This window comes from Haliotis asinina, chromosome 4 (genome assembly GCF_037392515.1).
Source record: "Haliotis asinina isolate JCU_RB_2024 chromosome 4, JCU_Hal_asi_v2, whole genome shotgun sequence".
Lineage (NCBI taxonomy): Eukaryota > Metazoa > Mollusca > Gastropoda > Lepetellida > Haliotidae > Haliotis > Haliotis asinina.
The window spans coordinates 3,646,598-3,668,058 of NC_090283.1; the positions used below are offsets into that span (position 1 = coordinate 3,646,598).

At 45.4% G+C, this 21,461-nt stretch overlaps 1 protein-coding gene and 1 pseudogene across 1 annotated transcript; both read left to right on the forward strand.

The window, feature by feature from the left end:
* The first annotated feature begins 210 nt into the window (after positions 1–210).
* On the forward strand, positions 211–1,793 carry LOC137282163 (uncharacterized; annotated as a pseudogene).
* LOC137282164 (uncharacterized) lies at positions 1,655–2,713 on the forward strand. Its single transcript, XM_067813892.1, has 2 exons — positions 1,655–2,148; positions 2,400–2,713. Exons 1-2 carry the CDS (start codon positions 1,931–1,933, stop codon positions 2,680–2,682), a joined length of 501 nt encoding a protein of 166 aa, XP_067669993.1. The 5' UTR covers positions 1,655–1,930; the 3' UTR covers positions 2,683–2,713.
* Positions 2,714–21,461: the final 18,748 nt, after the last annotated feature.

Here is a 21,461-nt window from a genome sequence, read left to right on the forward strand (position 1 = left end):
GATATCTGCATAAGTGTGGAAGATGTGGCAGCACCTCAAACGGTGTTTCACATTGCTTTCGACAGGACGGGGTCTCACGACCTCAAAACAGCAACGTGCAGCAAAACAAGCGGCCAAACGCTCCAAAGCATAACTTCAGTGGCACCAACTCCAGTAAAATTTGAATAGCTACGCCCACATTAACTTCGCTTTGCCAATAACGCTGTGCATAAACATCATGCAAGGTTATTGTTCTCAGGTTTTCAGTCAGGTTTTCGTTTAAGGTACCAGGGCTGTCCTGCATATAGGTGGGCAGACAACTTAAAATCTGCCAAGACTCCAGATGGTTCACACATGGTTCAAGCAAAATTGGATAAGGGGTTGAACTTGGGAAGAATTGCCGGGCCATTTATCAATCCACCCTTTAGGAACATACAGGTATCGCCTATTGGGCTTGTGCCAAAGAAACAGGAGCCGGCATCTTTTAAAGTAAGCTCAGACAAACTCAACTGATGACTTTAGATTAATTCACCATCTGTCTTATCCACAGGGGAATTCCATTAATGATCATATTGCTCAACAGGATTCCAGTGTCACCTATGCACAATTCGATGAAGCGGTGCAAATGGCACAGAGATTAGGTCCAGGTGCATTAATGTCCAAGTTTGACATCAAGTCAGCCTTTCGCATCATTCCGGTACATCCTGCAGACTTTGAACTACTTGGTATCTATTTCCAAGGACAGTATTATGTTGACAAATGTTTACCTTTTGGTTGCTCAATTTCATGTTCCATATTTGAAATGTTCAGTACATTTCTGCAGTGGTGCTTCTTGCAGACAATTGCAAACAAACAAATGATGCACTATCTAGATGATTTTCTCGCTGGTGGCCGAGCAGATACACAAGAGTGCAGTGACAACCTCTCATACTGTTTACACCTCCTTCAAGACTTAGGTGTGCCAGTAGCGCCTGAAAAGACCGTCCAACCAACAACTTGTATTACGTTCCAGGGGTTGGTTATCGACACAGTGGCAGGGGAGGTGAGAGTACCTCACGACAAGATTCAGGAGGTGAGGCAACGGATATTAGAGATGTTGGCTTCGGATTCAAAGAAGGTAACAAAACGAGAATTGCAGTCGCTTGTTGGTAAACTCAGTTTCATTAGTTTCATAAACTCATTAGGGCCATTCCTAAGGGACGAGCATTTTGCCGTAGATTGATTGACCAAATTAGTGCAGTCAAATCAGCCTTTCATCGCATTCGGCTCACACGCTCCATGAAAGAAGATCTTAACATTTGGTTCGAATTTATTTCTAATTTTAATGGAGTTTCAGTCTTTCAGAAATCACATTGGGATGACAATAGAGCATTGCAGCTTTTCACAGATGCAGCGGGCAGTGCAGGTTTCGGAGCGTACTTTCAGGGCCATTGGGTCTGTAGTCCCTGGCCAAAGGAGTGGATAGAATCAAGTGTGAACAGACATTTCTAGAGTTGTTTCCTATTGTCTTGGCAATCAGGCTTTGGGGTAGGTCAAAGGCAAATAGGAAGGTGCTGTTCAACTGTGACAATCAGGCTGTAGTTCATATTATCAACAAACAGTCTTGCAGACCCCCAAGAGTGATGGCGCTGGTGAGGAAACTGGTCCTGTTGTGCCTCAGACATAATATCCTCTTTAAGGCTAAGTACATAAACACAAATGAAAATGTTATTGCTGATGCTCTCTCGAGATTTCAGTGGGCACGTTTTCGGGAAGTAGCACCAACAGCCGATCTAAGATCAACGCCAGTACCACAAGACATGTGGCAGATTTAGACCAGGAGGCACAGAGGCTACTACAGCAGTCACTTTCCAGCAACACATGGGCAACCTATGAAACTGCCATAAACACCCTGCACATCTTCCGGGCAGCACACAATCTGAATCAGGTTTGGCCAGTACCAATTGAACACATGGTACACTTCATTGCTTACATGTCTTTAAGACAATTTTCAGTACGTACTGTAAAGACATATATCTCAGCTTTATCCACTTATCATAAACTCAAAGGGATGGCAGATTGTACAGATCATTTCCTTGTACATAAGCTCGTGGCTGGCATGAGTAAAGGAAACACAGATATTCGTCAGCCCATTACACTTGATCTTTTATCATTTCAGATTTGCCGTTTGTCTGTACATCATACTTTGAAGCATGCCTTTTATCAGCGGTGTTCCGCGTTGCCTTCTTTGTAGTTTGCAGGGTAGGCGAATTAGTACAGAGTAAGACAGGCCAGGCAGGTATTGCAAGGAAAGGTGTTGTATTGCAAAGAGAGCTTGGCCAAGTAACCTTGACTGTGCGACGCTCAAAAGGAGATAGAGCCCAACACGGGGTAGCAGTGACACTAACGGCAATCCCACAGCATCCATTGTGTCCTGTCAGCGGTCTCAAGCAGTATCTCAACATACATCCCGCACAGGCAGTGTCAGCTTTTATTCATTTTGACGGATCTAATCTGACCAGATATCAATTTCAGGCAGTCGTTAAGAAGGCTTTAGCCTTTAGTGGCTTACCCACCAATAATTACATCTCTCATTCTTTCAGGATAGGTGCCGCCACATCAGCTGCTGCAAATGGTCTGGGTCAGCAAGTTATTCAAAAATTTGGTAGATGGGGGTCAGATGCATTTAAATCATATATACGTTTGCCACAAATATCTGTTTGACTTCAAACAAAACTTTCTACGTTGAGCAATCATGTTTCAGTATGGCTGGTGGGGTCAAGCTACCTGGCGAGGGCTCAGCAGTTTGTTTCAAGAGAGGGGTGGACATCCTGCTGGTGGCTGGCCAGGGGAGGTAGGAAGTGGGAGGAACTTCTTCCTATCGGGGAACAGCAACTTGAATCCATGCATCATCCCAATGCTATCCTATTGCATCTGGGGTCGAACAACCTTGGATCAGTAAAGGCCAGTCAGCTATGTCTTGACATCCATGCTGATCCGTTGCGAATTAAACTGTTGATGCCAAACACCACCATCATCTGGTCCAACATGCTGCCAAGGAGGCATTGGCACAAGGCACGCTGCTTTGACGCGGTGGAGAGGTCTAGGAAGAAGCTTAATAGGAGGATCTCCAACAGAGTGCTTGAGATGGGTGGTGCTGTTGTGAAACATCCGGACTTTACGTCCAGTAATCAAAATATGTATTGTCGGGATGGTGTCCACCTCTCCCATGAAGGTCTGTTTACATTTTGCCAGGCCATCCGCGAAGCCCTCGTGCCTTATTTGTAGTGCAGCATAGCTAATAACGTAAGTACAGCATTAGTGTAACGGTAAGTACTACATTTTCATTACTAAATGGCTGATGAGGGAAGGAATTTTTTTTTTTAGTTCTGGATTCATGGTCTTAGGTGGGCTGAGCACAGTAGTGCTTTTGGCCTGGATCTTGTGGGCTGCAATCATTACTGCTTAGGCAATATTCAAAATTATGGCAGGACGGCTCTTCAGCCGGAATCTGTTTATCCCTTCTGCTTCTCAGCGGATAGGAATCTTTTGGCTTGGTATTATTATTGTCTGCTTTTCAGCAGGAATGCAATTTGCTATATTGGCTGCTGGCAACATTGTTGCCCACTGCTGCTGCTGGCAACATTGTTGCCCTTTGCTGCTGCTGCTGTTGGCAACGGTAGTTGCCCATTCTAACATACTCATCTATAAGGGCAGCCCACAGATCAGCTTCACCTCTGACCTTGAACCCAGCATTTGCTTCTTGTGATATTTTAATGCTTTCTTCCGGAAGGCGTACATATATTTTTGCTGAAGGATGTGTTTCAATAATCAAGCGCTGACTTTAAAGAGACCAATGCACACTTGAGAACTGAAAGGGGAATGTCATAGAATTCTCTCAATGAGTTCACCCTTCTGTGTTCATCTGGAATTTATGACGATGGGGTACCCTAGTGGTTAAAGCGTTCGGGCATCACGCCATGGGCCCGTGTTCGATTCCCAACATGTGTGCAGTGTGTGAAGCCCAATTCTGGTATCCCCTGCTGTGATACTGCTGGAATATTGCTAACAGTGGCGTAAAACGTCATTCACCCACTCTTCTGTAATTTGTACTCGTGTGTTTCAAAGACATGTACACACATGCATATGTTCTTGATGGATGACATAAACTGAAATCATCGGAACAATTCTGTTGACATATTCAAACTATGTCATGTGTTCTGTCTCACAGTCCCCGAACCACATTATTTCCACCCTACAACGTAAGTGTAAATTTAAACCGAAAAATATCATTTTCTTTTGAAACAGAGAATTGAAATTCAGTGTAACCAGAGTTGTTTGTGATGTCTATATTCACTTTCACTCGAGAAAAATTCGGATGGGCTGGAAGGTCGGTCATTATCTGAACAGGTTAAAGAGACTCATATCTGTGAGTATGTTCTCACTCAAGCAATACATCCTGTGGAACACAGTTTTGGATGGTAAATATAGCATAACACCATAGTTAGAGGCAATGTTGTAACACGTACAAATACTGGTCTGCACAAAAGTGAACCCATGAAGATCTGGGTTTCAGTTGATCTTCCGTAACCCATGCTTTGTCATAAGAGGCGACTAACGAGATCGGGTGGTCAAGCTCGCTGGCTGGATCGACACATGTGAACGTACCCTAACTGATTGGGACGATGCTGATGATGCTGATCACTGGATTGCCTGGTCCAGACTCGGTTACATACAGATCGCCACAATAAGGCTGGAATGTTGCGGAGTGCGGCGTTAAACAACAAATCAATCTCAGATGTAAGGGAATTTAGTTTTACGCCGCCTTTAGCAATATTCCAGCAATATCATGGAGGGAGAAATAGGCTCTACCTATTGCATCCATCCTAGTAAGAACCTTAGCATGCGTTGGAAAGGCACAGTTCCAGTGTATTTTACTCATGTATGAGTTGTTATCTCTGGTTTATGTGGCGGGATAGTTCTACTCAACAAGGTGATGTTGTATTGTATGTTGTGTAAAATACTTATCTTTACATAATTACTGACTCGCTGGATTTCTGTTTTATGAGAAATTCGCAAAGCGGAATAAATCTGCCATGTGTGTCGCCGAGCCGCCGTTCCAATATTCTGAATGTGTTGTGTTTCTATTTGGAATGAGCTCTGTTGGGAAGGGGAACAGACGACGTAATTGTTGTATTACACAGGAAAGTGAGTAAGTGTGGCCTGTGGCGACTGTGGTATTCCGTGGACGTCACAAACTGAACTAGTTTGGGAAATGCGACCTTCGACGTGACGAAGAAAATATACGTTTTCACCACCAAGCTCCCCTGCATCCCAAACTGCATGACGTCTGGCAAGTTTAGTGTTCCATAAGGTGTAACGTTATATCTGCACAGTGTTCGACAAATGGTGATATTCGTCTCTTTGAGGGTTAGATGTGGTGATAATTGTTCATGCTGCAAACGTATTACTGTCTGTCTGTCCGTCAGCCCGTCAACGGATGTATGGAACATTTCACTAATTAGCGTCACCTTTTGACAGTTATACATACACATGCCTATTGGAGAGACGGAATTGTAAAGTGGAAGGTAAACGTCACAAGAAGCTTGGCAGTCGTAAGACAGTGTCGAATAAGATATCAAAATATATGCATGGACAGTGTCGTATAAGACAGGAATTGAACGTGGACAGTTTCGTGTAAGGCAGTAATTGCAGAGGGACGGTGTCGTATAAGACAGTAATTACATTCTGCATGGACAGTGTCGAAAAGACAGTTGTTGCACGTGGACTGTGTCGTATAAGACAACTGCATGTTGACAGTGTCGCATAATACAGTATGTACATTGTGGACAGTGTCTTATAAGACAGCATTTGCATAGAGACATTGTGATACAAGACAGCAACTGCATAAGGACATTATTGCACATGACATTTATTGCTTATAGACATCGTTGTACATGAGAAACTGTACACGAGGTCAGGAGATGTTCAGGACACGTGAGTGTAAACAGCTCAGTAAGTTATAAAGAACACGTAAACGAAATAAATAAAACAAGTCAACTTTCACAGATACTCACACAACTAGTTATGATCAGTGTAATGTCCACAGTACAATGTATCAAGTAGCTATACAAATACTGAGTATGCCACAGGTTAAAATCACGTTTTACTCGAATCAATATAAACAACTATTTCAACTATAAACATAGAGTAACATTTCCATCAGAGAACGTGCAATTTCCTACTGGTACACCTGTATTGTCCTACTTGTAACGAAGTCTATGAATGGAGATACGGGATGGTAGTATTTTCTACAATCTCCTCGGATTTCCCAAGGAAAGATGACGTCAGCAATTCCCACAATACCTCTGTATTCCCTTGAATCAAACACGATTGTGTGTTCAGTGTGGTCCACATGCGATGCATTGACAAGTAACGAAGGAAGGTCAAAGCTGCGGTTTTATTGACTGGTTAAAGTACAACGATTATTTCATTATATATTGCCACTTGGTCGCTGTCATCTCTTACAGCTCGCACCGGCACTTCTCTTACGCGTCTCGATTCTGTCCCAAACGGGTTTCTATACACTGCACTGTCGTGGCGCCATTGACAAGTGAAGGCAATGGGGACCATTAATACGAAACGTCAACCCGTTTTTTGACTACACGCATCACACACAACAGCATCACATTTTAAAGTAGACTTTTTGCACATACATAGAAATATTATACAAGTATTAAACAGTTCCATGGTATCAATTCTTTGTGAGGTGTAGTTTATGAGGAATAATGTCGGAAAAGTACCTCTTGAATTGGGTAAAGGTACATAAAAATATCACCTTAATGAAAGGAATAGTATCTGTAGTACATTTATAGAAAGTATCGCTTTTGTGTAAGGAGCAATGCATGGAAACTCGGTGTGAGGAATAATATCTAAAGCTCCACTTAAATTAGGTAAAAGTATATGGTACCACTCTAGCTATGAAAGAGTATTTAAAAGCTGTCACTTCATTGTCAAAAATAGTAAACAAAATAGTATCACTTCCTTGTAAGGAACATTCAATGAAAACTCTCACTTCGGTGTAAGAAGCATTATATGAGAACTTTAACTAAAACAAACTTTAAAAAATATCTGAATTGTGTTCTCGATTCTCATTTATTCATTCGAAATATTTTCGTAGTATCTCAGCAACATTGTACTTCGTCAGTAAATATGTTTATAATCGGAAATTAATTAAAGATTTCTTATATTAATATTATTTAGCCACAATTAAATAATCTTTAGGCAGTAGCACATTCCAGTGCTCTGTCCTATCACTGAGAGTACCATCCAGATATGAATTGCCGTGCTACCCAAGTGTGTATTTATATTGCAATGCTATCATAGTATGTATTGTGCCTCTGTTTTAATGTGCATCGTAGTGCTATCCTAGTGTATTGTAGACTTGACCTGTGATCTTAAGAAAAGTGTGCATCATCAGTCTTTGATTGTGGCTAAACGTAAACATCAGGACATGTTCATTCCACAGGGGTGTATCCACCATCGGGATTTTAGATGCTAGAATATATCACAATATATGGCGTGTACATGACGACGAAAGAATGGCACCAGCACGGTCTTCTGAGGGGAAAAAACACGTGTTCACGTGAAAGCAGAAGTGTTTTCCGGGTTTCTTCACAAGCTATGCGATACAAAGCTTGTGAAGAAACTTGGGTAAAAACAGGGGAACGCTTGTGCTCATTTTTGTCCCTCAGTATATTTTCAGAGTCTGAGCGTTATTTTTAGAACCAGTCACGTTACTGTCAAAACCCCGCATGGTGTACAGTCAAATGAGGGTAACCGTTTTCATCTAGAAGTCACTTTCCTTCAGTCAACTAAAGCGGTGTAAAACATTCTCAGTAACTCACAAATAACTGCAACCGGTGACTTGCCAACATCTTACAAGCGCAGCGCGGTCTGCAGGTGTGTTGCGGACCCGATAACTGAGATTTTAGGACTCCTCATCTCTAAGCGGTGAGCTTACACGATTAATCTCCCTTGAACTGTGTTGCCTGTATGTCAGTCACCTGGTGTGGGTGTGGTGTTTAAGGTGACACCCCGCAAGATTCCAGCCATATGACGGGGGTCTGCAAATAATCGATTCTTGACCAGACAACTCATTCGACGTTCTAGGCCTGATATCAGAACTGGAGTGGTCGTTTTGGGGTCTTCTGCAGATTTGAACATTTACTTTACTAACTCCATAGCAAAGTTGGTATTAGATCTGCCGAGCTACATAGAGGATAATATGTTTCACGGACAATGCCATGTTTAAGTAATGAATATACATGCAAATACATGGAACTTGCGATATCGGATGACCATTCTTGGTAATATGTATCTCTACAGCGTTTTTTTGACCAACTCTCCAACTGTTTTGTGGATCCATGCATATGCAAAACCGTGTTCTAACTGAAGATGTCCATGTAGTATCTCCATTATCATGTAGATTTTTCATCACATTGTAGCAACGTTTAAAATATATCGTGGCTGGCTGAGTGAGCTGTCCTAGCCAGTCTGAAATATAACTGACATCAAGTGGATATGTTCCACATTCCGCTAAAACAGCTTTATTAGAGGAGCGGTAGCCAACTCCTAAGACAAATTTGCAAAACTCAGAGTGGACTCTTTCAAAGTTATTACGAAATATTGTGCAGTAGTATAGGGAATGATAGTTCTGGCTCACTTTCAAGAAATGTCTCTACAACGCCTTATTTACTAAATAAGACGTTGGTGGGCCCCTTAGCTCTTGCTACTATTACCCCTACTACAAAAAAGTTGGCGGTAATTACTGTGCCTTGGTAGGAGGTAATACTGTGCCGTACGGTACGATCAATAATTCTTCTCTTACAAACCCCCTACCCGGCCCATCCCTCAAGTAGTATAAGTTGGGTTCGTCGGCTTTCATATCCACTTTATCTATGTTGTAAGTTTTGACTGACCATATAGGATCGGTGGCCCGCTTACGGCTATCGCCCTCGTGTTCCCCCGGCTGGTATAGATACCTCACTAGGGCCCTATCTGGTATCTGTTTCTCCTTCCCACGCAATGGAGCGGCCGACTCTGCAACTATTGATTTTAATTTGATAGCGTCTGCCGGTTTCTTACCGGTGAGACGGGTGACTTCATGGTTGATTGCCGACACCACCTTGGGTAACCTCGTGACCCATTCAGTCGATCGTTTTCCAGGGGTGGCTATCTCCCTAGCATACTGATAGCCGAACAAGCGCTCAGCCAAAGTCCTATTAAATCTCTCAACTATGGCTTGGCTGCGATGGGCTCCGGCCGTGCCACGCCTGACCTTTGTATCGTGTTTGGCTAGCAGTTGTGACACGGCACCCATGAACTCCCGTCCGGGGTCAACTTGCAGCTCTGTTGGCCACGTCAGCGGACTGCGTTTGTATATGCGTTCGAATCCTCTGGCTACCTGGGCCGAATCTTTCGTGGTCAAGGGTTCGGCTTCCTTGTAACGACTGGCTACGTCCACTACGGTTAAGGCATACTTGTACCTCTTGTCGTGGGGTAGGAACAGTAGGTCTGCCTGGTGAACGCTATTAGGTATGTTAATACCGAACCTCCTTCTAGGTACGTAGCGTGGTGCCTGCAAATAGATCTGCCACAGGGCTTGTTTTTCAAGCCACGCTTTGGCTTCCTTCGGGGATACTCGTGCTATTTTAGCTAGCTTATCTACTGCGCTAGCTCCTTTCCAGTACCCACGCGGGCTGTAGTAAATAGCCTCAAATTTTTTCATGTCCATACGCGTATGTGTTTATCCCATCAATAGCTATCCAACGTTTCGTGTCCATAGGCGACAGGGACGTCTTGTTTATAGTCAGTCCGTATATCTTATGCCCATCACTTCTAAGTGTGTTCATTTTATGTCTAAAGGTACGGGTCTTGAACAGGGCTTCCTTGAATCTGGCGTGTTTGATGTGTTGTTTCACCACATACTTCTTAACCCCCTTAGCCTTCCGGATCTCACTATTGTCGGCTTTCAGTATGGAGTACATCTTAGGTCTCAAACCTATGTACTCGGCTATGGGCGTGCCAGCACACTCGTCCTTCATTTTACCTAGGACCTTTTTATTTACCGTATTGTGTAGGGCATGGGTCTTAGGGTAGTCGCTGGTGTCGTATAAATCGAGGTGTTTTTTCATGTCCTCGTACACGTCCTCGGTTCGAATCTCCATCAGCAGGGAATCCGTGTCAGTGTACAGCACTTCACACCTGTCACCGTACTGTTTCTTGAGCTCGTTGTAGTAAAAGTCGTACATCAGCTGTTTGGATAAATCGAGGATGCTCATCCCCACGTAAACAGGCCGGTTGAATTTTATGTGACTTTTCTTCATGTGTAGGGCAACCAGGTTGTCTGTGAATATCTTACTACGGTTGAATGCCGGACTGGCTATCAATCTCCTGAGCTTGTCTTCCTCACTCGACCGAACCAGCTTCACGGTCACGCGTTTCCTCAGGTTCTCCATAGTCTTACCAAACACCGAGTTGTTCATGAGCTTGTAGAGATTTTTCTCAAAATCACTGGTGGCTTTTTTTCGTAGGTCTGTGTTCATTCTGATGTAGGGCTCCATCCATGGACTCTGGTCGAACATGAGCACCCTGTGTATTTTGGTCAGCCTCATACCCAACGACAGGTACAGCTGTAGGTTGCGATAGTGAACGATGTACTTGGTCTTATTCATTAAGTTAGGCACGAGTTTTTCAACGTCTGTCACACGCCCACCTGACAAGTTATGTTGGTACTCAGACATCCAGTCTGGGTTAACCCTCATACGTTCGGGGGCCAGGGGGTAGCTGTTGTGTGATGTGTGTAATTCCTTGGGATACTCTAAGTCAACCTCGAGGATATAACCTTTGTTCGAATCTGGTGCAACCCCCATAACATCAACGTGTGGTACCCATTCGAATCCCCCTGTAGGTAGATACTGACTCATGGCCCAGCCGTACAGGTTGTTTGCGTCGAGGTAGAGAATGTGATTGGTTGGTTTGTTAGGATCGTAACCTTTCACGTATTGATTATTTGCTTTCGCGTATCGTTTGGATGCCATGGAAATCCCACCCCGCAAACCTTTCTCAATGAATAGGTGCATGTCGTAATCTGTGAGCAATTCCAAATTAACTCCGGTCTTTTTAAGCAAGGCGTCCCACGACAGACCTGGGCTGGTGTAATACCATGCGGGGTCGAGTTTATACTGCTTGAAACATGTCCGCCTAAACGTTTCAAACACGTCGGCTAACAGCAGTATATCTGTCCTCAAGTACAGGTCGTGATAATCACCCAGGTTCTTACAACCCAGTTTATTCCATACGTTAGTCGCGTGCGAGTAATCATCTCGTGAGACGGACGCCTCATTCAGCTTGCTATAAAAGCAGTCAATAGGGGGTAGTCTGGTCTCGGTGAACTTGGCCCAACTATCCATGTACTCATAGGGGTACACACCCTTCCTCATAAGCAGGGGTCTAGTCTCGGCGTCTGTGTATCGATCGGTGATAGGGAAGGTATTGTTGGCCTTGACCAGACTGTCGAGTGACGACAGGAGGAACTGAAACGAGTCAATGAACCTAAGTCCGTTTAAGCTGAAGGAGATGTATCTCTCCATATTGTTGGGGATGCACGTTATATTACCATCGATTTTCGCGATGGCCTGCATGATCAAGTGTGAGTCGTACCCTCTCAAGTTGTGAAAGACAACGGGGATGTTTATTGTCTTAGGGTTGATTTTAAGCTTGAGGTTGCACGCGTTGTGAGCGGCACCTCTATACTTACCAGTTATGTGACAGTGATCTCTCACCGAATCACCGTTAAGTGGTGATTCACACACGTGACAGTTAGTGCTACTAGCGTGGGCTAGCCTGTCGACTCGGGTCAGACGCATGGGAGCGATTTTATACAATGCATTCCTAATAATTTTTTCTTCCTCCTGCAAACACTTTAGAAACCTTTCAGCCGCGTCAGGGCCCCTATACACTACCGGAGCTTTCTTTTTCCCGTCACAACGGACGACAATGTATCCAAACGAACAGGCTTTATGCTCTTGTGTCTTGTGGGTGAAGCTACCACTGGGGGCCTCGCCGGCGGCAGCCACTAAGGCTTCGAAGTCGGCGTATATAATATAAGGTACAGACATTTGGTTCTTGTGGTTACTGAATTTTAGGATATTTTCACCTTCCTTAGGCATGTCGACTCGTATGGCCGTCTGCCCCACACCTTGGCAATCATCCCGGTGGGATTCTAATAAATCAGCTCGACTGAAACCGTGTAGGCATCGTACACAAAAGTGTTTTTCCCCAACGTGTTTCGACTGGTCGTGCAACAACCGGCTGAGATGTTTTATCCACGTGTAGTGATACTTTTCACCTCGCTGGATCATGAATATATTGATAACTTGGCGATCCTTCACCGGGCTGACCCTGTGTACTATTGTTGTGTTACCTTCGTGCCCAAATACATTTATAGCCAGATTATTCTGTTTTTCTACTTTAGTGATCTGGGATATTGGGGTGGGTTCATCTATACCATCCCAATTAAGCCCATCGTCTTGGGGATAGCTAGAAAGCCTATCTGAATTCTTGCCAGCTGGAAATAAGGCTGACCTGATAGCTAACCTCAGGCAATCGTTTCCTCTATTCTTAACGTTTACTATGGCATGTTTATTCCTATAGTAGGGAGGCAAGGCTAGGTATGACCCGCCTCTGAACGGCACGTAGTTAGCTATGTCTAGATAGACATTATCGATTTTATCTACAGCCCACCCGGACCCTAAGTGTGTGTAGCGTTCTAGGTATTCTCGTATCTGCTGAAAACTTGTATCGATTGATGCGTCAATGGTCTCTGCATGTGTGACGACCTCTTGTTTACCTCGGAAGTAAGGCTGAACATACTCAGTGGTACTCCCAACCTGCTTATCGAGCGACATTTTCACTGTGATCTGAAACTTGATACTTCCTAGGTTATTTAGTTCCTGGTTGACCTTATCAGCTATCAGAGGCTTGATATCTGTAATGTCTATGTTTCTATCAACGCGCATGCGCCAACCTCTCAAATAATTGCCTACGGCGTGCTCAGTGCGCACGAACTGTAGGTCAATAGCTCTATTCTGTCGTAATAATTCTACAAGCTGTGGTTTTCTCATACGAGAATACCCGCCTAAACCCAAATCGTGTGCCTCGACTTTCAGTTGTTTTACAGTGGGACGTGCTACGGGGGCATGTGATAACAATGCGGTTAACCCGGCTCTCCCCAGGTTTGAATAACCCGTGTGTCCAAGCTGTTTTCCTTGAGCTTTTAATTGTTTTACCGTAGGAGGGGCTTCTAAACCTAGTAATCTCAACAATGCTGACTTCCGCATTCGAGAATACCCGATTACACCTCTCTGTTTTGCGACCCGCTTGAGCTCGCTTACAGTAGACATCGTGTTTACACCTAAGAGAACCAATGTCTAATTGGTTCACAGTAAGGGGAGGTAACCCTTAAGTGGCTATCTTGAGCAGTCGCCTACGTTCTTTTATGTAGCCTTTTTTATTCTCGTAGATGAGTTGATGTCTGACTACGTTCGCTCCGTGAGCTTTACATAGACAGTAGTGTCCTTTAACCCCGATACCACACACAGAACACGTGTAGTTAGGACTTCCCATATGGAAACAACAGAACCCCTGATTCCTGCATTTCCTACCACAGGCCTCGGTCTTCCCCATAAGTATATATTCGCATCGGTATGGAGCGGGTCTCATGTTTACTTATATAGGTATTTTAATTTAATTGCTTCGCAACCAACGCAGTAGCTGCTATACCCAACACTATGAAGCCCAGTTCACGATTCATTTGTCCCTTGCATGGTGTGTAGTATTGAGCGAGTGTGGGTTTATTGAGCGGTTCCAATTGTTTACCAGTTAGTAGGTAGTATTCTTTCATTGCTTCATCGACATCGTTGAATGTTTGAACGGCATGGTTTTCACGCTTGAGTTGTTCGTTAATAAAATCGATCCTCTGGAGGCGTTTTTTAGCGTACTCAGCCTGTGCCCTTTGTAATTTCTCAGTAGCGAGATCGTGCCGCTTCCTTTCTTCCTGTATTTCAGCCGCGTGATCATCTCGTAGTTTCGAGAAGAGGAAATTACTCCCGGAAAATGCCAGGGCATTCACTAACGCCCCACCGACCATCATAGCTATCGTGGCCATCCCTATATTTATTTCATTATATTATCAGGTATTATTCCTTGTTTTACTAGGATGTCTTTTGTGGCCATCGCCATACCAAGGTTCATTATGAGCATACCCATATCCTGCAGGTTGAAATCTAGCTTGATAGTTGGTTGTTTAAGCACCATTTTAGTCAACCGAGCGTACCCTACGGCTAGACTGGCGACCACTGTGGCGTGGTATGCGTCGTTGACGAACGTTTTCCCCTCAGACATTATGTATATGATATAAAATATTAAAATTATAACATGATGTGCGGGTCGACAGTGGGGCCTGCCGGCGGCGTGGGAGTACCCCCACTTCCCTCACTGTGGGAGGGTACCCCCACGTATAACCATGTTATAACCACGGCAGCAGTTACGCCTACAGCCAACAACAGTCGGGGGTTGGTCACTTTATGTTGGTTACACCACCGTTTTTTACCGGCAGCTACTCTCTTAGGATTCTTCTGTCTGGTCACTTCCCTCACTGGGGTCACTGGTTCCTGTGAACTCACTGTTTCCACTGGTTCCTGTGCAGCATCCATCTATACTATTATTATTATTCTTTCTCTCAAATTGACAATGTTTTGCCGTGATAATCGCCGCCGTCACTGGAGCCAACAACATACCATATTTGTGGTACAACCCGCAGCTGATAGAGCTCACGGCGTGTTCGATAAAAGGGTCTTTCTCGAGGTCCTCCCACAGGTAAAGTCAGCGCTCTGGTGGAATGGGAAGGAAGTGTGATACAATACCGGTGTATATCTGGGTCATAGCCGATCCTATTGTCTTTGTCATTTCTGCTCCGAGCCGGGACTCGTATCTAGCGTACAGCTTATCGATTTCTTCGGCTGACATTTTGTGAATTTTATCCGGAGTGTAGTCTCCAAAGTAATGTTTGGCTTTGCCGCCAACAGCCAACGCCACCAGTTTCTCTCGCTTGGGGGAATCCCCAGTGGGGGTACCCTCCAACTGTTCGAGCAATTCCTCACACTCCATCTTATAATATAACAAGTAAGATTTAGTTTTAACTATATAATACCCGATGCAGACAAAACACAGAGAAATGAAGGTTAAGTTGCACACGATAAATAGTTCAAATATCATAGCTTTGCTTAGCTTTGCTTAGCTTTGCTTAGCTTTGCTTAGCTTTGCTTAGCTTTAGCATACTATATATGCTACTGGTTGGTCGGTCTTGAGCACGAGCTTAGCGTGTTTAGTTTCAGCGAGCTGTTTCTTCACACGTTCCCGTTCTAATTTGCTCATCACATCGTTCTCTCTCAAACACTCCTCGAACGAATCCCTGTCCTTGCAGTGAAATAAGGCCACCCATCGCGTCTGCTCCCTGAGGTCTTTCAACACCGAGTTGAACTTCTGCGTTAGCACCCAGACGCTGTGATTTGCATGCCGGCCGGAGAAGGCCAGGTACGATAGCATGTCTCTCTTTTTTGTTATCTCGCGATTAGCGCTGCAGTCGTCCAGTATGAACAGCGTCGGTTCCCCTTTAAATTTCTCGTGAAGAGCTTTCAACCAGTCCTGCAGGCGTGTTCCAGGGTCGATTTTGTGTACGTCCGGGTCCGTCATCACCCAAGGTCGCGCGTACGTTTTATTCATGCTCAGAGTAGGGCACATGATAACGATGTTATCGAACACATCCTTGTAGTAACCCTCCAACATATCCAACACGAAAACGGTCTTCCCACAGCCAGTCTGCCCGCACACTATGGCGCAGTGTGGGTCAGTGGGGAGGTGGGGCAGTTTATTGTTGGGGGGTGTGGGGGGTACCCCCCATCAGTAGATGGCTTGCACGAATCTCCCATTGTCTATATTAAGTTGCGCGTCCATAATAACGTACAGATATAATTTCAACTTACCAGCGGTTTGAGCCTTCTTAGTAATCTGGATGGTTATCCCTTCGCTGCCGTTATCTATACGGCGCCCGCTACCGTGCAGTTTATCATCATCCGTGGATCGCATGTCCAACCATAGGGCGTACTTGGTGGTCAGGTATTCACCGATCTGCACGGAGCCGAGGTCCAGGTCCTTTGTTATGTAATCCCCCACTGGTAGCTTTTTTATCTCATCCCACTGCTGGTGTGGTCTCATACCATGACTGAACAGCTGGTTGGGCACGCCCTCGATGGTAACTTCCACCTTTTCAATCTCGGGGTTGAAAAACTTCTCGCTGTCCCTCCGGAATGGATCGTAATCCTCCACGGGGACGACCAGGATCCCTTTCATCGATCGCGCCGGCACGTTCAGGTTGATATTCCACACAGTGTCGCTCTTATCTCGCACGACTGATCTATGCCTCAGTACGCGATCGTACAGGATAGCCATCTTCCCAGAGTACTGGCTTCGAACCTGCCTGGCCAGCTCCGGGCTAGTGACCATGTCGAACTCCAGAGAGATGTTGTCTATGGCATAACTAGCCTCATCACCGTTCGGCGTACGCACTACTTTACTATAGTCGTTAAACGTGAGCTCGTATTCGAGCCTATCACCCAGCGTGGCCTGGTAAAACGGCGCGTGTCCCGTGAGCAACTCGAAGTCGAGCGGCACGCAGAATCGATTCCCGTATGCTCGAGCGATGGCCTTTTCACCGTCCGATAGCTTGTCTTGCTGGTCTTGCGTGAAGACATACCCTATGCGCGCCCGGGTTGATTTGCTGATACCCTGGTACACATCATTGACTCGTTCTCTCTCGCTTTTCCAGAGATCCTTGTAGCAGTGAAACACGTCGCTGTCGTCGATGCTCAGCACCTCGTTACCGCTGATCTTGACGGTCGTTTTCTTTATGATGGCTCGACCCACGTTCCGCACTAGCTCGCGTTTGTCGTTGTCGGAGGTCAACGTGATATTGAACGCCAGTCGAACAGTGCCTGGTACAATGAGGTCATTCTCACCAAGGTTTGGAAATCTAACCAGCAGAGTTTGATTCTGGTCTATCTTGCTGGGATTGTTGGTGATGGTCACCGACTGTCGCACGGCTCTGGCTCCTAATGGCTCTCTCAATCTTCTGAAAGGATCTAATTTTCTGCCGTACATTGTTATATAAAAGAAATATATTTTTAATACTAATGGATGAAGACATAGATATGACGGAGATGCCGGGCGCTAGTGCCCAGGCATTCGATGATGAGCAGGAGACCTCATTTACTAGTTCACCATTGAACCAAGAACTCTTGGAAACAACGGTAAATGATTATTACGAAAGTTTAAGAAGAGATAAAAACTACGTTGAACCACAGGGTCGATACCATAAGAATTTTTTTATTGATACAAAGGGTGTTCTACGCCTTAAGTCTGACCCAGGGGTTGACCTCTTTAACAAGAGCAATAAAAAACCACTGGCCTTGTCAACTCTAGCCAGCCGCCATGGTGTCAAATTTATCCGTACAAATCTAAACATGAATGATTACGGTGGTGCAATACCTAAGGCCGTTAAAGAAGATCTGCAAGCTACCAGATCCCACCTCACCACTAGAGATGAAATGACACCACAGCGTGCTACAGAAGCCTCGGACAGCATAGAAAAACTGTTGAGCACCTACTGGGACAAACCGTTACCGGGGTTTGACTTTCCGGTAAGGGAACTGCGCGGCTTAGACGAAGCCGTGAAACGCGTGCGTAGAGAACTCGTGAACAACATGGGGAAACTGAACGAAATCGACGAGCACATCGCTAAGGAAAAAACCAAACTCAACGAAACTGAAAACGATGATATGAAGCGTCGTATCAATGAACGACTACGCGATTTAGAAGACGAGAGACGTACACGATTGGAATCCGCTTCCTCGAATCGTGAACAGCTTCGATCCCAGATCAGTCGTATTCGGGAAACAATCGATAGAATACTGAATGAGGATACAACTTTAGCCAACAGGATTCGGATATTGTTCCGGGAGCAAGGGATCACCATCGCCAGTATTCTGACTGCATTGGGTTTCATTATATCAACCCTGGTGGTGTCACTGGTGGGGGGAACCCCCACACCTGCCGGTGGCGGGGGAACTCCAAGTGGCGGTGGGGGTGTTAAAGACTGGATAAAAAAACTCGGGGAAGGCCTAGCTAAACTGGCTGGTAAAGCCGCCGAAGCCCTTCCCGGCATCCTGGGTAGCATCGTCTCGTGGTTGTTGAGCGCTCTGTCTAAAACTGCCATGTGGCTCAGTCAAAACCTGTGGGCAGCCATCGTCGCCGTGGCGGGTCTGGTGTACGTAGCGGCTAAGAAATCTTTAACCAAATAAGTCCTAAAGTTACCCCACCAACCACCAGGGCCGTTTTATTATCAATATGATTGGAGGCCTGAATATGGGGGTGTGTGGGGGGTACCCCCACATGAACTTTAGACTCCGGGGGTGGCGCCACTATACCCTTTTCACGTGGTGGGATGTGTGGGATATAGGGGGTGTTAATATCGGGGTTGACACCCAACTTTTGGTCCGCCGTGGCTATGACTATTTTGTTGTTATAACCCACCACTTTTTTTACTCTCAGTTGCATATCACTTGGAGCCATGTACAACCCCACGCCGAACACGTAATTGACTTTCGATCTGGCGTATTCTAACACGTTTTGGTAGCGTTCGATGGCCCGCGGGAGATCAACTGGAGAATTGATAGCATCCTCAACGTTGGAAACGAATTGTGTCTGAGCGTCGTAAGCAGTTCCCCTACCGAGGATGTTGGAACGCGTCATCGACTGCGCACCCAACAGCGACCACACGTACGTTCGAATCGAGTCGTTCAACCTGACTACCCCGGCACGAGTGAATCCTTTCGACGTGTCCAGCATGAACATTTTCCACCCGTCTGCGGTTGACTGCTCCACTTTGTGGACTGTGAAAGCAACACCACCTTTAAAGTTCATACGATCATCCCTCCATTCATTACTCGACAAAGCAAAGTCCTGGCGTAGTATATCTCGTTTCAGTAAATCATCACTGACTTCTTTCACTGATCGCGCGCCATCATAAGGAATACCCAACCCATGGTTCGGCCCCGGCAAACGCCAATCCGTCTTCGGGTTTATTTCGAATTCATTACAAATACGTTCGTAGGCCCGTCTATCGTACGGGTTGTTTGTTGCGTCCCACGCTTTGTCCTGTGGGAGGGGGGCGCTGATCTCTTTAAGGACACGTCTGACCTGGTAGTACACGTGGAACTTGAACACAGACTGACTCAGCGGTCCACGCCGAGTGTCGGCCAATGTCACACCACACCCCGTTGTAGCGCACCACACGGCAAAGTTGAATTGATTCTGCCAGAACTGCATAGGGTTGTTGAACCAAGCGTGGACTGCCTTGATGTTAGTCACCGAAAGCTTATACTTATCGAACACATCTAAAAGCTGGGCATTGAAATACAACTCAGGAGCAACCACGATCTTCATGGGGGAGAAATCTACGTCCAGTTTAGGGTAAAACACACCAGGGGAATACATTTTAAAACTATTATATAATGAGCATATATACTCTAACATGTACATAACACTTCCAGGAATAACGAGCGGTGAGGCCGTTCAGCTGACGCACGCGATCGATAACACGTCAGGTCAACTCGAAGTCGCACTCTGCGATATCACCTACCTACCGCAATGGACTAACATCAACATCAGCAACAATAAGCTGTTCGTCAGTGGAACTCGCAGTCAGATAACTGAAGGCTACTACAGCGTGTGCTCTCTAAACGACGAGGTCTTCAAACCCCTTGGAGCCGAACTCAAGATGAACGACTCAAACGGTACAGTGGTGTTAATCAACAACGGAAGAACCTCATTGAGGCTAGGCCGACCATTAGCGAGGATACTCGGTATGTCTCCTGACGAGATAAAACCAACAACAACCGTCACAGGCACGAAGTTACCCGATCTAGTACCGTACCGAGAGCTGTACATTCATCTCGATCAGGTGAGCACAACGTACAACATTCAAGGAGGTCACCCTTCCACTATACTGAGAGCAGTGCCGGTGAAAACTGAGAAATTCAACGACGGTAGAACCGAGTCGTTTTCACCACGGCAGTATAAGAGATTAACCCAGGGCAACATACCTGAGCTGACAATATCGGTGTTAGATATAAATCATAATCCTGTAAATATAGGATACCTCAGCTTAACACTTCATGTAACATGACCAGCGCACAAGGGCCCGGAGTGAAAAAATGCGTCAATATCGGGATCTCCGACCTCGGAGACACACGCGGTTTCGACGCTCCCGGAGTAGATGGTAAATCGTACGCCTTGCAACTGAAAAACAACATTTACAAACGCGTTGAAATCCCCTCCGGTGGAACCCTAAGTGATATGATAGATACCACAAGAGCAACAGTCAACACTAAGTACACCCTTGTCAACACCGGTGATAATAATTGGGTAATATACCCATCGTTCGGGGGTAAACTGTTCGACTTAGACGATGTTGAGAGCACTACCGTCGTCAAAAACAAACCATATATACTCGTCTTCACCGAAGATGACAAGTGGGTGTTGTTACCCGATAACGACGACTGGTTTCTCAATATTAGACTCGTCTCCCCTTACGTGTTCACGGATAACAAAGACAACCACCTAAACAAAGTCGTGAACAATGGAATCCTGCTCGTGGCTTACGTCCCAACTCAGAGACGTAGCGTAGTCGTCAGCCCCGTCAACAATATAGCAGCCCACATGCTATCGAGTAAACCGGCCATACAAAACGTGAAATTGCAGTTGGTGTCTGAATTCGAAGGCGTGACCAAGATACTAGAGAGTCTACCGGCAAACTCAACACTGTTCATCAAAGTCTACCTAGGGGAACCATCGGTGAATGATGTCGAGATCGTGAAGGGGATCAAACTCGGGTGGGTGAAACGACACCAGTTTCAAGTTTGCAATGTTTACGTGCGGACGGGTGTCGACTCCAAGACCAGTCTGCAGGGGGTCAACGTGATCGTGGAAAATAAGATATCACTAACCAATATCTTCCTGCCTGACAACATACACTTCATAGGTATGAAGTTAACCCATGAATTATTATCAGAAAACCAGTTGGAAATTATATCGTAATAGTATAATAATGACCAGTCATCGTCCCAACACTACGCTTAACGACCTAGGAGACACGGAGGGATTCGATCAGCCTGGTGAGGAAGATGAATTATACATCCTGCACTTCAAAGACAACGTGTACAGACGGGTGTCGTTATCAGATTTAAAAGAGCCTGAATGGCTGATCAACTTAACACTCACCTCACCTTATATCACATTAACCGAACATGGGACTGTCGCTAAGA